This window comes from Macaca fascicularis, chromosome 1 (assembly GCF_037993035.2).
Source record: "Macaca fascicularis isolate 582-1 chromosome 1, T2T-MFA8v1.1".
Classification (NCBI taxonomy): Eukaryota; Metazoa; Chordata; class Mammalia; order Primates; family Cercopithecidae; genus Macaca; species Macaca fascicularis.
In genome coordinates, this window is record NC_088375.1 from 107,789,845 (window position 1) to 107,804,095 (window position 14,251).

General features: G+C 49.7%; 1 protein-coding gene across 1 annotated transcript; it reads right to left on the bottom strand.

Annotated features, from left to right (window-relative positions):
• Nucleotides 1-879: 879 nt before the first annotated feature.
• Nucleotides 880-4,035, bottom strand: S100A9 (S100 calcium binding protein A9). Its single transcript, XM_005541789.3, has 3 exons — nt 4,008-4,035; nt 3,456-3,620; nt 880-1,239 (listed from the first exon to the last, which is right to left on the bottom strand). The coding sequence occupies exons 2-3, from the start codon at nt 3,603-3,605 to the stop codon at nt 1,045-1,047; spliced, it is 345 nt and encodes a 114-aa protein (XP_005541846.1). The 5' UTR covers nt 3,606-3,620; nt 4,008-4,035; the 3' UTR covers nt 880-1,044.
• Nucleotides 4,036-14,251: the final 10,216 nt, after the last annotated feature.

Here is a 14,251-nt window from a genome sequence, read left to right on the forward strand (position 1 = left end):
AGCAGCAGTAGCCCTGAGGCAGCTGGGGCCAGGACTGGTAATAGGCTTTGCGGAGAGAAGCAGATACTTGTGCTGGCTCCAGCTCTCAGCTGCCCACCAGAAAGGACAGCTGGCCCTCAAAGCTTAAAATCAGAATCTTTAGACCCCCAGGCTCTCTGGACCCAGAGCACAGACTCCTTATGGTAGTCACTGAGTCTTTTAGCTGCAGAGCCAGGACTGGAGCTCATTTCTTCACTCTGCCATTCTGTTGAGACCAGGGTGGGCATAGAGCTAAGCTCCCAGACTCCCACTTGTGTGAGCACCCCCGTCGCTTAGGATGGCAGGTCTGTTAAGACAGACTCAATTGCTCTCTTGGATCCAGAAAAATTATGAGAGTAAACATACCGGATCTGTCCTTGTTTCCACTGCCTTAGTGCCAGTATTCCTCCCCAGACATGGCACTATCTGGGTCCATTTCTGGAAGACTTTCAGAGGAATAGAATTATATTAGGAGAGAGAGGGCTGCGTAGACAGTGATGGGTGAAGATAGGGTTGGAGCTGGTTGGGAAGGTAGCTGACATATCAAGGGGTAGGGATATGCCCTTTTGCTTTCTACAGTGTACAGTGACAAGGGCCACTTGTCAGGCTGGACAGGCTGGACGGGGTGTCTAAGATGGGGCAGGGTGCCTGGGATCTGAGCAGTGGGGCCTGAAGTCAGAGGTGAAGACATGGCCCGGGAGGTGAGCCCAAGGGGCTCAGCACAGACCCATGTTTTGCTGCTTCTCATTTTGTTAATACTGAATGAGGGGGGCTGAGTCACAGATAAGGACAGGGCTCTCTAATGCCCAGAGCCCTGAGAAGGAAGGGTTGGAGAAGAGGTGGAAGAAGCACACAGAGCACTGATTTGGAGGAAGACTTTATTTGGCCCCAGCCCCTACCGCCACAGCCAGGACAGTTTGGCACAAGAGGTCCCGGGGCCCTGGTTGGGTAGAGGCAGGGTGGCCTGGCCTCCTGATTAGTGGCTGTGGCGTGGCCATGGCCACTGCGATCTTGGACACTGTGGTCTTAGCGAGCGTCCTCCCCGAGACCTGGCTTATGGTGGTGGCCAGGGCCCTCGTCATCCTCGTGCATCTTCTCGTGGGAGGCCCAGGTTAGCCTCGCCATCAGCATGATGAACTCCTCGAAGCTCAGCTGCTTGTCTGCATTTGTGTCCAGGTCCTCCATGATGTGGTCTATGATCTTATCATTCTTTTTCTCCTTCTACAGGTGGGGAGAGAAGGTTGTGAGAGCTGGGTGTGGCCAGAAGTGGGGACTGGGAGCACAGTAAATGACCAGCTGGCAAATGTGCAGGGATGCCTCACCCTGGAGCTTGATTTAAAAATTAAAAATGACCATGGGTTGAATGCCCACAATGGAGCAGACAATGAGCACGCACTAAACGCTCTCCAGTTTATTCCCTCCATGACCCTGTGACTTGGGTGCTGATTCTCTATTTATAGAAAAGGAAGCTGAGTTCCAGGGTCTTGCCCTGGTCATGGCATGAGTAAGCCTGGAAATGTCACCTCATTTGGTCCTCATAACAATTTTAACAGCTAGGAATGGTATCTTCCTGGAGGAAACCAGTCCTAGAGAGGGTCATTGGTTTTCACAGCTTGACTACTCAGGGCATGCAAATTCAGATCTGACTTAGAGGCCAGTTCTACTCCGCTACCCCTCTGCACTTCACTTCCTCTCATGCCCTCCTTTCCCTTCCCTCTGGAGCTTACCAATTAGTGAAACTTATTTCAACCAACTCAATGGGGAAACACCTAGAAAAACTAGGTGCGCACAGGTGAGATGGAGGGGCAGAGAGCAGAGTATGTGCTCCGTTGACCTTCAAGAGTGTGATAAAGTATAAAAGGGGAGATTACAGGCATAAGCCGGGCAGGGTGGCTCATGCCTATAATCCTAGCACTTTGAGAGGCCGAGGCAGGCAGATCACCTAAGGTTGAGAGTTCGAGACCAGCCTGACCAACATGGAGAAACCTCGTCTCTACTAAAAATACAAAATTAGCCTGGCGTAGTGGTGCATGCCTGTAATCCCAGCTATTCAGGAGGCTGAAGCAGGAGAATTGCTCAAACCCGGGAGGTAGAGGTTGCAGTGAGCTGAGATTGTGCCATTGCACTCCAGCCTGGGCAACAAGAGCGAAACTCCATCTCAAAAACAAAACAAAACAAAACAAAACAAAAAAACAGGGGAGACATTAGGGGAGGTGGAAGACCCAGGTGGTATCCAAGAGAGCACTGGCTGGTTCCAGCTCTGCCACCCTCTGGCTGAGTCACTTCGCTAAGTCCCCTCCCAGAACCTGTGGGGCACCCAGCCAATGCGAGCTGTCTCCTGCGCAGCCCATCCATGAGGCTCTGCTTCTTTCCCCACAGCATCACTTTGCTTCTGGCAGGGGATTTCAGGTGGGCGGGGAGAGCAGGCATAGGGGATCACATGGAGGAGAGCTTCACCATGCAGCCTCTCTGCTGGGCCCTCTCTTGCCTACCCCACCCAGCAGCTTGCCTGCCAGAGGCCCCCACCTATGGGGAGATGTCAGGGCCCCTAACTCTGAAGGCTGCAATTCTCCACCTTACCAAGGTGGAGAGAGGGGCACCGGGAGGGCTAGGGACCCACCCCAGGATGTCTGGCTCCAGGAGTGGAACTGAGACCGAGACCCATGTGTTCCACCCTTCTTAATGCAGGCCTCTGTTTCCCGACTTTCCCCAAATTTGAAAAGAAAACAAAAAGGCTGTTGGAAGTGCTCAACCTTTTTCTTAGAACTGCTTAATCATTTTTGGAGCAGGGGAAAAACCTCCCACTTCCCTGAGTGCTATGCAGGTGCTCTCCGTGTGCTATTTATGCATTCATTTTCCACCGCAGACCCTTAGGATTAGAAAAACCCTCCAAGTCTTCCACCCCAAGTTCCCACCTGAGGCTTAGAGTCTCCTCAGCTTCGTGCCAAGGGTCGTCCTCAGGGGCTTCCCTCCCCAGCATTTGGGGCTCAGCTCAAATGTTACCTCCTCAAAGAGGACCTTCTCATGTACCCTAACTGGTCACCTCCACTCCACCTAGCCCACGCTGCCCACAGCACTCTGTCTCATTTTCTTCCATACTCTTACTGGCATTTGGCTTTATCTGTGCTCTTTATTGGCCAACAATTTTATTGTGTGTCCCCCTCCACTGGAATGGTGGGCTCCCCATTTACCACTATGTTCCTCTGCCCAGAACAGGGCCCAAAAAATAGCATGGGTTCAATTGAGCAATCTCTTGACCCTGTCATCCTGTGTAACTGTGAGCATCTACCCTGTATAACAGGACACCCGCTGCGTCTGGGGGCTCGGCTCGAGGAGCTCAAATCTTCCCCTTGATTGCTGTAGGCCACACTCCCATCCTCCCTTGTCAACCCAAACTACTGTGAGGCTGGGTCAGACCTGCCGGAGTCCAGTCCTACCTTGAGAAAGTTTTGCAGATCTTTTTCCACCAGCTGTTTGAATTCCCTCCGGTTCAGGGTGTCTGGGTGCCCCAGCTTCACAGAGTACTGGTGGAAGGTGTTGATGATGGTCTCTATGTTGCGTTCCAGCTGCGACATTTTGCAGGACATCTCCTTGCGCTCTGTCTGTGTAATGGAAAAACAAGAGTTGGGGCACCTAGAAGAAAAGGCTGTCAAGCTTCTTTGACACTTCCTACTAAGCACTCACAGAAATAGTGGGGGAAGCGCAAAATAAAAAGAAAGCACAGGCTGCAAGTTAACTGGGAGATGGTCTGTCACACACATGTACAAAATGATTTTTTAGAATATCTAGGGAGTGCCGAAAAGCAAAGCATTTGAGGTCAGGAGGCCCCAGGGGAACACGACCTAAGAAAATGTGAAAGAAGTTTTAAACTGGGCAGGGCCAACCAAGGAGGGCTTCCAGGAGGAGGATTTGGAAGGAAGTTGGATCAGGGAAGGAAAGAAGGAATTGGCAGGCAGGCTTCTGCCTGGGGAAGCTGGCAGCTCACTTACCAAAGCCGAGGAGCCACACAGAGCGTTTGCCAGAGCTGTGCAGGCTCGGCATTTATAGGCAGCTCCTGGCTGGGGCACTTGGCCCTTTGGCCCTGTCTCCGGAAGATTGCCTCACAGGTGAGCAGTGTGGTAATGCTGCCAGGAAGGGGGCTGGGGCGGAGCAGGAAATGTTCACAGAGCGCCTTTTGCTTTTTTGTGAAATTCCCAGCCCTGGCCTGAAACTGGTTTGGGAGGAAACTGGTTGTTTAGTTCATTTCCCTTCTATTCTAAGCCCCTCCTCTCCCTGAGTGAGCCTGCTGCTCCTCTGGCACCACTCAGCCCCCCGTCCCCTTTGAGGTTGAAGTAGGCTGAGGACCTCTGGGGGCCTGACCCCCTCGGTCACCCCCTGTGGACAGTCTGCCCCTTCCTTTTAGTCCAACAAGGATGGACTGAGCCCTCCCCCATGCTTGTCTGGCTCTGTGATACTTAGGATGGCGAATGGTTGGTGTGGGATTCTTAGATTCATAGGGTGGGAGTTGGGGTTAGACAGGTTCTTGGAGGTGAGCAACTCTCTTGCATTGTAGATGAAGAAACTGACACCCAGAGATGGACCTGAGCAAGGTCACATAGCTGGTTGCTGACTTGGCAGGAAGTGGACCCAGCTACTCTGGTTCCCGGTTAAGGGTGATTCCGATGATACCTCCCTCTTGGAGTCTGAGTGAGAGAGCCGCAGGGCGAATATGTTTCTAGCGTCTCTCAGCATCATTTTTCTAAATCCTGCTCCCAGCAAGGGTTCCAGGAACTTATAACTTGGGAGACGACTGTTTTTACGTAGCCTCCTGGTGGGCAAGACAGGTCCTTCCCCTGCTACAAACCTCCAGTAGCTCCCCATTGCCTATGGAGAAAGCTTGACTTATTAGCCCTGCACACAAAGCCCTCTCGGAATGGCCCTGCCTGTCTGGCCAGATTTGCTTTCACTACTTCCCTGCCCACTGTGGGAACACAGGGCCCACCTCCCACTTTGCCACTTCAGGAGTGCCCTTCCCCTACTCCACAGTGATATCCTGCCCACCCTCACGGCTCAGTTCTAATGCACTCTCTTCCAAGGAGACTGCTCTGTGCTTCCCATTTGGAAACAGCTTCTGTCCTCCTGACAATGATTTTCATACCACTTCTGGCTCTCAACACTTGCTTTCCTGGAGTAAAATTATTTACATATTTTGCTTCTGTCCGACAATTGACTGTAGATCCTCAAAGGTAGGTTCTCATTCAGGTTCATGTTCTCCTACGCACACATAGCCCAGGGCTTGGCACGAGGGACAACCTCGGATTTGTTGATTGATCCTTGCTGATGTCCTTGCTGGCACCCTGTCCCTCACCCCTGGAAGCCAGTGTGGAGGATCCATCCTGGGACTCCCTCTTGCTTGCTGCCCGCTCTCTCTATCAGGAAAGATGGTTCTCTTCTACCTGTGCTGGTCCTTTTGCTCTGTCTCCATGAAGCCTTCCTTTATTGCTCCAGCCCCTCCTGACCGCTCAGTCCTCTGAAATCCTGAGGCGATCTCTGTGTGTGATAAGCATTGGCCCTGAGCATGGCCTGCCTTGCACTGCTGAGATGCACATGGAGTAGTGGTTAAGACTTCAGACTGTCTGTGTGACCTTAGGCAATTTACTTAACTTCTCTGTGCCTTACTTTTCTTATCAATAAAATAGGATAATAACAGGACTTATCTTGAGGATTGCGACAATACATGGAAAGTTGGGAAGAGCTCAGTAAATAAAAGGTATTGTTACTAATAATCTTTTCCTTCATTTATGCAACAAATATTTGTTGAGCACCTACTGAGTGCCATACATGAATGCTAGACGCCAGTAGAACTTGATGAGTGAGTCGCGACACACGGGAGACATGGTCTTATATCCTGTCTTCCAATCACATTTTAAACTCTTGGTAGCTAAGGACAGGGCTTGGCACAGTGCTAAGCACACAGCAAGCATTTAATAAATAAATGAATGAGTGCTCGAATATATGAGTCGTCTATGAATGAATGAATGGTGCTGAACAGCTCAGGAATGCATGAGGTAGAGTTCCTATCCAAGTCCACTTTCCATTGTTTAAGCTAACGGAGGAAGCCCAGCCAGCAGCCAGCAGCCCACCCTGTGTGCCCATGCAGCCTGTTCTGCAGTCCCTGCACTTGCCCCAGGTGCCCTTCCTGTGTGCTCCCATGGCGCCCTCTGCTGCCTCTGTCAAAGCACTTCTCACCCTGGACCAAGGATCTCCAACTTAGCCTTGCAGGAATCAGATCCAAGGTGAAGCTGGCGGGGCATGAGAACATCAACATCAGCAGTAGGGTAACTTGTGGCCACTAATATGGGGCCTCAGGGTTGGGGACACTGGACAGTGGTGGCGACTGTGGGGAATGAGAACGTTCCTAACTTGAAGGGACAGCCAGTCTCAGGCCAGGGCTGCCACGTGGGAAAGTAGACCAGATGTTCTTGTACCTCCTGAGGACTCAATACATGTGAATCTTCATGTGAAAATTCCTGTTTAATACAATTTGTCCATTAATTTAAACTAAAAACAAAAAAAGCATGACAATGAAGCAGGGTGTGTGTTAATCAAACCCCGAGCGATGGTGTGCGGCAGGCACCTCTGCTTTGCCATGGAGCTCTCAACTGTCAGGTCGACTTTCTGACTCCTCCACACCACTGTGGCTCCTCTAGGCAGAGATGCTGCGTGCTCACCTCTGAAGTCTTTTTTTTTTTTTTTTTTTTTTTTTTTTTTTGAGACGGAGTCTCGCTCTGTCGCCCAGGCTGGAGTGCAGTGGCCGGATCTCAGCTCACTGCAAGCTCCGCCTCCCGGGTTTACGCCATTCTCCTGCCTCAGCCTCCCGAGTAGCTGGGACTACAGGCGCCCGCCACCGCGCCCGGCTAGTTTTTTGTATTTTTTAGTAGAGACGGGGTTTCATCGTGTTAGCCAGGATGGTCTCGATCTCCTGACCTCGTGATCCGCCCGTCTCGGCCTCCCAAAGTGCTGGGATTACAGGCTTGAGCCACCGCGCCCGGCCAACCTCTGAAGTCTTAACACCAGGCAAGGGCTGGCTCAGTAGGCACTGGATGAACGCTTGTTGGTTGAATAAATGCAGGAGTGCACGAATCAATGATGAAGTGAGTGAATGTGGCATAAACACTGGCCTGTCGCCCTCTGTTCTGTGACTTTCTGCAGAGCCACTGACTGTGGTCATTTAGTGCTGACTCAGAATGAAAGTAAAATTGGGAGTGGGGGAGAAAAGGCTCAGCAGTGGGTGGGAGTGAGCAGCCAGTCAGGGTTTCAAAACAGACGGGAGTCTGCACTTGGGGGATCCGACGCTGACAGTGGGCTCCCATCTAAGAAGGCCACTGCAGGCCCCCAGGTTCCAGGCTAGCTCAGGCGCAGGTGAGACCAGGGCCGACCCATTCTGGTTCTGACAGGAGCAGACAATTCCTGGCATGATCAGTAGGTGCTCGACCCCCCACTGGCCTCCTCGCTGCCAGCCGAGGCCAGAGGTTGGATTGAGGGATGGTGGGATGGGGGTCTTCCCCTCTGGGTACTGATTTTCCAGGGAAATTCAGAGCCTTCTGCTAGGGCATGAAGTGGGTGGGCCAATTTTCCTGGCTCCGTACAATGACTCCAGGTTTTCACTGGGAGAAAAGGGCTTGGCTTTTTGGGTTAAAAAACAAATAAGTGGCCGGGCGTGGTGGCTCATGCCTGTAATCCCAGCACTTTGGGAGCATGAGGTGGGTGGATCACGAGGTCAGGAGTTCAAGACCAGCCTGGCCAACATGGTGAAACCCCCATCTTTACTAAAAATAAAAAAATTTGCCTGGTGTGGTGGCGCACACCTGTAGTCCCAGCTACTCGGGAGGCTGAGGCATGAGAACCACTTGAACCTGGGAGGCAGAGGTTGCAGTGAGCTGAGATTGTGCCATTGCACTCTGACCTGGGTGACAGGGTGAGACTCCATCTCAAACAAACAAACAAACAAACAAACAAGCAAGCAAACAAACAGGCGGGCAGAGGCTCTTGCAGCTACCATCAAATCATTGTGCTCTTTCCCAGATGCCTGGGACCCACTGTGGGTCTGTCTTTCCCTTCTCTGCAGCCCCCACTGTGGCTTTTTGGGGAGCTTTGCCCCTCCTGTGTTGTAATGGGGGTGTTATAGCAGGCACACAGTGGGACCAGACTGAGGGACTGAGCTGGGTTTTAGTGCTAGCTTTCCCAGACTTGCTGGTGGTCTTTAGAAGTGATTTCCATGTTCGGGCCTTCATTTTCTTATCCATTACATGAGGAGATTGGGACAGCTGACCCTTGGTCATTTCTAGCAGAGATTCCAAGTTTTGATGGACTCTTGGTGGGCTCCATGACTACCACTAGCCTCCTGGCCCCTGGGCACTGTCTCCTGGCTTACTTGCTCCACCTGCAGGTGAAGTCAGGTCCCTGTCCTCACAGGGACTCTGATGCCTGAGGCCCAGCCCCACTCAGGCTGTGCCCAGCCTGCTGCCTATTCCTCCGGTCCCTCTCTTCCTCCTTGCTGGGAGTCCCAGGTGCTCTTCCTTGGAGATCTCTGGATATGGGTCTCCTAACCACAAGCCCCCTGACATTCCCCATTTCCCCAATGCTCATTCTAGACTCTAGTACATTAGGATGACTTAGAGAAGCTATCCACGGGTAGCTTCAGACCATTTTTCCTACCACGTTTGGGTTCAGTCTACACCAAGCTTTGACCACCCTTGGCATCCTTGTGGCCTCCATTGACTGGCCATCCCGAGTTCTCTGAGGCCCCCTGCTGACCGCAGCCCCACTCCCTGCCTCCATGCTGAGCCGCTCCAGCATCCACAGTGAAGACACTCCAGTGATCTGGCTTCCTAGACATTCAACCTAAGCTTCCCCAAGTCTGGACCCCTCCCCATGTCTCCACCTTGGGTGTCTCTGCTCATTATTCTCCTAATTTCTCAGACAAACTACTTTCAAAATTGAGAAAGCTGGCATTCCCTTTTGTCCCCTGGCTTCTGTTGCTCCAATCCTTTCTCCTCCCCAATCTCCTGGGAACCTGGCTTTCTCCCTCACTATGTGCCTAGGTTCCAGATCCCTGCAGACATTTTTGGCGAGTATCTCAGCATCTGACTTTTGGCATCCTCTGCTCTCAGGACTCCCTTTGAAGTCCACAGCCCTTTGTAAAGAATAAAGGGTTTTCACACTCAGCAGGTATTATAATCACTGGCCTTTGGATCTGTCTCCCTCTTCAGATTATTAACTACTTGAGAACAGTGTTCTCAATATACTCATCCCTGGATGATAAGCTTTGCATATGAGTGATACCTGATAAATGTTTGCAGAATAAAATGAATGACTGGCTTGGTTTGGCCAGAACTTATGCTTAGGAGATTGCTATTTCCTGTAATTATGAAGGCGTTGGTGGATAAAGCTAATTAGAAAAAAAAAAGAAAAAAAGACGTGCAACACAGAAGCATGAAGGTAAGAAAGGAAGCGGTGGGGAGTGATGGAGAAAAGAGGTTGCTCAGAGACTCCTAGTGAGTGAAGGTAGCTCCGGAGTTATCAGAGGATGCATACTGCCACCTTGTGGTCTATCTGCATCAGGACAGGCTGTGGGATTCCCTTGGCCCCAGGTTTTCAATCTTTTTGCTCTGTGGATCCTTTTATATGTACGCATAGAAGTTATTGAGTATCCCAAAGAGCTTTTGTGGATTATATGCATCAATATTTACTTACATTAAAAGTTTAAAAAATTTAAAATGATTTATTAACTCACTTAAAGTACCATTAATAAACACATTACATATTACCACATTTTTAAACGATTAAAAATAATTATATATATATATCAAAAGCTAGTGAGAAGAGTGTTTTTTTTTTTACATTTTTGCAGACCTATTTACTGTATGGCTTTAAAGAAGACAGCTGGATTATCACATCTACTTCTGCATACAAGGTATTGCTATATGTTGCTTTGGTCGAAGAGTTGAAGAAAATCCAATCTCTCATAGATAAGTAGTTGCAAAGGGGATGAATACATTAATAGCCTTTAAATGTATAATTGTGGATATTCTTCTCTCGTATTACATCAAAACCCAACAAATGGTGGTTTCTCAAAGGTTAGTTGCAACGTAGAGTCTGAAACCATATCAGTGAATTCTTTGTTCTCTGTTACATTAGAATCAACTGGTCCATCTTAAAATTTAATGGATCTTTTATCCAAACTTTGTGACTTTGTGACTTCATATATTGATTACTTGGAAAATATTGGTTAACTGAGTTATGTACATCTTCTAAATGCTGACATCATTTATTACTCAATATATATACATATTTATATGTATCACACACATATAAATAAACCACATTTGGTGGGGTATGGTGGCTCACACCTGTAATCCCAGCACTTTGGGAGGCTGAGGCAGGCAGATCACGAGGTCAGGAGATCGAGACCATCCTGGCTAACACTATGAAACCCCGTCTCTACTAAAAATACAAAAAATTAATCATATGTGGTGGCACATGCCTGTAGTCCCAGGTACTTGGGAGGCTGAGGCAGGAGAATCACTTGAACCCGGGAGGCAGAGGTTGCAGTGACCAGAGATCATGCCACTGCACTTCAGCCTGGGTGACAGAGATAGATTACGTCTCAAAAACAAAACAAAACAAACAAGCAAAAAACCCCCACCACATTTGTTAATACCACCACTGATCTCATCAGTAGAGTCTTCAAGTATTGGGAAGCTGTCAAAGTCATGGTGGCAGACACAAATTTTCCAAAGTTCATATTTTTGCCTGAAAGTTCCAATTTTATTATGCTAACAATTTCTAGTTGTTTTCCTGGAAGTGAAAGGCTCACTTTGTTAATTTTTAGGAAAATGTATGCCCCATACCCGAATATAAGTATCTATAGTTTGGCCATCATTTGTTCTATGTTATTTGTTCATGGCGTTCATGAAAAAGTGGCTGGTTTAACTCACAACTCTAGCACACAAATGCTTTTCCTTGAGAGAATCAGGGTTGAGGTTTAATAAAATGAATAATTCTCACTGCTTCATCAAGAACATTCCTAAGTGAGGCTCCTTTTCTTGAAAGAATACATTGTGAGCAACACGAGGACTGCTAGTGCAGTTTGATGCCACACATAGGTTCATGCCTCCAGTGATTTTATCGACTACTGTTTTTGTGTCATCAGTGCAAATATCAGCACAGCGAGGAAAGTGAGGAGCCGGGAGTCTTGGTTTGTGGGCAGTTTCCTGTGGTGGGTAGTTTGGGGAATATTGTTCTGGAATTAGTTTTGATCTCATGGACCCCCCAAGGGGCCTTGGGGTCCCCCAGCTTCCCCTGGGCCACTCTTTGAGAACCACTGCCTTAGGTACTTGAAGATATGCATTATTTGAAGCAGGTGGGTGTGCTGGCTTGCTTTTCCTTTCCATTTCTTCTTTTGACACCTTTTAAAATGTGTCCTGTTTAAGTCTTTCCTTCTTTCTCTCTTCTTTCTTCTTTCCTTCCCTTCTTTCTTTCTTTCTTTCTTTCTTTCTTTCTTTCTTTCTTTCTTTCTTTCTTTCTTTCTTTCTTTCTTTCTTTCTTTCTTTCTTTCTTTCTTTCTTTCTTTTTCTCTTTCTTTTTTTCTTTCTTTTTCTCTTTCTTTTCCTTCCTTCCTTCCTTCTTTCCTTCCTTCCTTCCCTCCCTCCCTCCCTCCCTCCCTCCCTCCCTCCCTCCCTCCCTCCCTCCCTCCCTTCCTTCCTTCCTTCCTTCCTTCCTTCCTTCCTTCCTTCCTTCCTTCCTTCCTTCCTTCCTTCCTTCCTTCCTTCCTTCTTTATCTGGCAAGTACTTATTGAGTTTCTAACGTGCGTCAGCACTATACCAGACACTACGCTAAGCCCCGAGACTACAGAGTAAAGTATAATTTCCAACTCTGTGAAGTTCACAACTGGAGGGAAGCTTAAGACAGAGGACAAAAAAAAAAAAAAGTAAATATAAATAATGATATTATTAAAGGCAGGTAAAGAGATGGACTTGGGAACTTTCTTGAGGAGGTTATAATTACAATTCATGACAGGTGCTAGAATGGAGAAGAGAGACTCTGAGACTCTACCAGTCCCAACTAGTCATGGAGCCCTTTCCAAAGATGCCAGGATGAAGTGGAGCCTCTGGCCGCAGGTGGGGAGCGAGGCTGGGCGCTTGGGAAGGGTCCTGAGATGGTGGGAGGTAGGGCAGAGAGCACTGGGAGCCTGCTCTGGCAGTGTGGAGTGAGATGGGGCTGGGGGCCGGATAATTCAGGACTTAGGAGGTATTCTCGGGATTCTGAGTTCACAGAATCAGAGAGGGATGACCCACACTGCTCTCTTCCTCCCTCCTAATGCCCTCGTCCCAGACAGCCCTCAGTCTGTTAGTCCTCAAGAACCTCTTGGTCTCTGGATGGGGCAGAGAATCTGGTGGTCCCCTTAGGCAGCCACCACCCAACCTCTCCTTGGGCTTCCCCTCCCCAAACCCCTCCAAAAAGGGGAACCGAGTCTCCTCAAGTCCTTGGTGCCCTGGATGCAAGCCCAGAAACCTTCTCATTTTGAGAGTTGTTCTACTCAGTTAGGATGGGCAGCCAGCTAAAGGCATGGAGAAACAGCATGCTGCCAGGCTGGGGAAATTGCCAGGGTCCCTACAGTGCTGGTGCCAGGCTCCAGTTCTTGGTCTCCTTCATCTCTGTCTCTGGCTCTGCCTCACATTAATCCTTGCCCCAGGACAGAGCTTAGCAGCCCCTGCTCATCACACAGCTCCAGCCTGGGTCTGGGTGCATGACTGGGGTGAATGTCAGGTAGACCTGGTGCATGCAAGGAGCCCCATCCAGAGAGCGCTCCTGGGGAGCTGGGGCTGAGAGTGAGACTGCAGCTCACTGAGAGCAACTGTTCTGGATTCAGGGCACTTCCTCAGTGTCTAGGGAGGTTGCCCCATGAGAGGCTCTGCAGGTCCCCGTGAAGACTGAACCCTACTGTGTTCTTGGAAAGTGTCATGCAGAATTTCCTCTGTGAATATTCAAGGCCTGGAAGTTCAGGTTGCAGAATGCGGAATGAGATTAGGTGACAACTGGAACATGGCGAGGAGCTGGAGATTCTTGGTTTGTGGGAGGCTTTCTGTGGTGGGTGGCAGCTTGATGCCGACGGTGGGGAGTGGCAGGTGGGAGGATGATGGGCAGACATGTAGGCTATTGGGGTGGAATTAGGCATCGTGAGCTGTTTCCTGAGATTGTACCTCCCAGTTTCTCTCTGTCCATCCTGACCCTACTCATGACCCTGGTAAAAGGGAGTGTTGGTGAGTGACTGCAATCCACAGTCTTCAGACTCCCAGAGCAGATCTTCACAGGCAGGAAGTTTCTAGGTATTGCAGACACAGCCATCAGGCCCTGCATGCTTTCCCAGGCTGGGGCTGAGCAAGAGCTCTCCGGAGTGTTGGGCAATCTTGCCCTTTCCCAGGGAGGAGCTACCTGAGCTTATTCACAGGGCGGGTCCCCAGGTGCTCTCAGCCTGAGTCTGGTCCCACTTGCATTTCTCCAGGTGCTGTGAAAGGAGCTGGCTCAGAGCCTTGGCCCTCTGTCTTCTGCTTCTCTTCCATCTTTAGTTAGGGATCCTGGGCTTTCCTCTTCTCTCTGGGAAGCTGGAGCCCGATTGCTCCATTCCCAGGGAGGGAGTGCCCTCTAGGGCCAGAGAGAGTTAAGGCTGGAGGAGAAGGCACCAGCTGGTGAAGGAGGGCAGGGCCTGGAGGCCAAGTCTGGAAGGGAAGGAGCTGCTGGACAGTGAGGGGCTAACCAACTGCACCCTGACCTACTGGGCTGGAACAGCACAGGACCCACAGGTATCTGTGAGTTGAGTGTGTGTTTCTTCTTTAGAAGCCCTCTTCCAGCAAAGGGACTGGAATCCACCAGAAAGGATGTTAAGGGTTGGATTTCCTCTGCCCTAGAACTAGGAACCCCTGCTACTCCTATATCTCCCTCACCTGACATATTCCCAGTGGGGAAGGGATTCTCTGCATCAGACCCATCCATGAGTCTGGATTTCTCGGTTGTACCATTCTTGGATCTTACTTCCTTTGTCTATAAAAATGGGGGTTAACAGTCTTACATGACAGGATTAGGGTGAGGACTAATTAAATAAGACTGCATATGCAAGTGTGTACACAGGCCTTGCACGCAGTGGGCACGTGATGAAATTCAGTTGCTGGGGTAATAATAGGACAGGGAAGC

Coding starts and splice junctions, on each gene's coding strand:
- S100A9 (XM_005541789.3), bottom strand. CDS start 3,605: ATGTCCTGCAAAATGTCGCAGCTGGAACGCAACATAGAGACCATCATC. Junction 1,240..3,455: donor ATCTGCAAAACTTTCTCAAG/GTAGGACTGGAC, acceptor CCCCACCTGTAG/AAGGAGAAAAAGAATGATAA.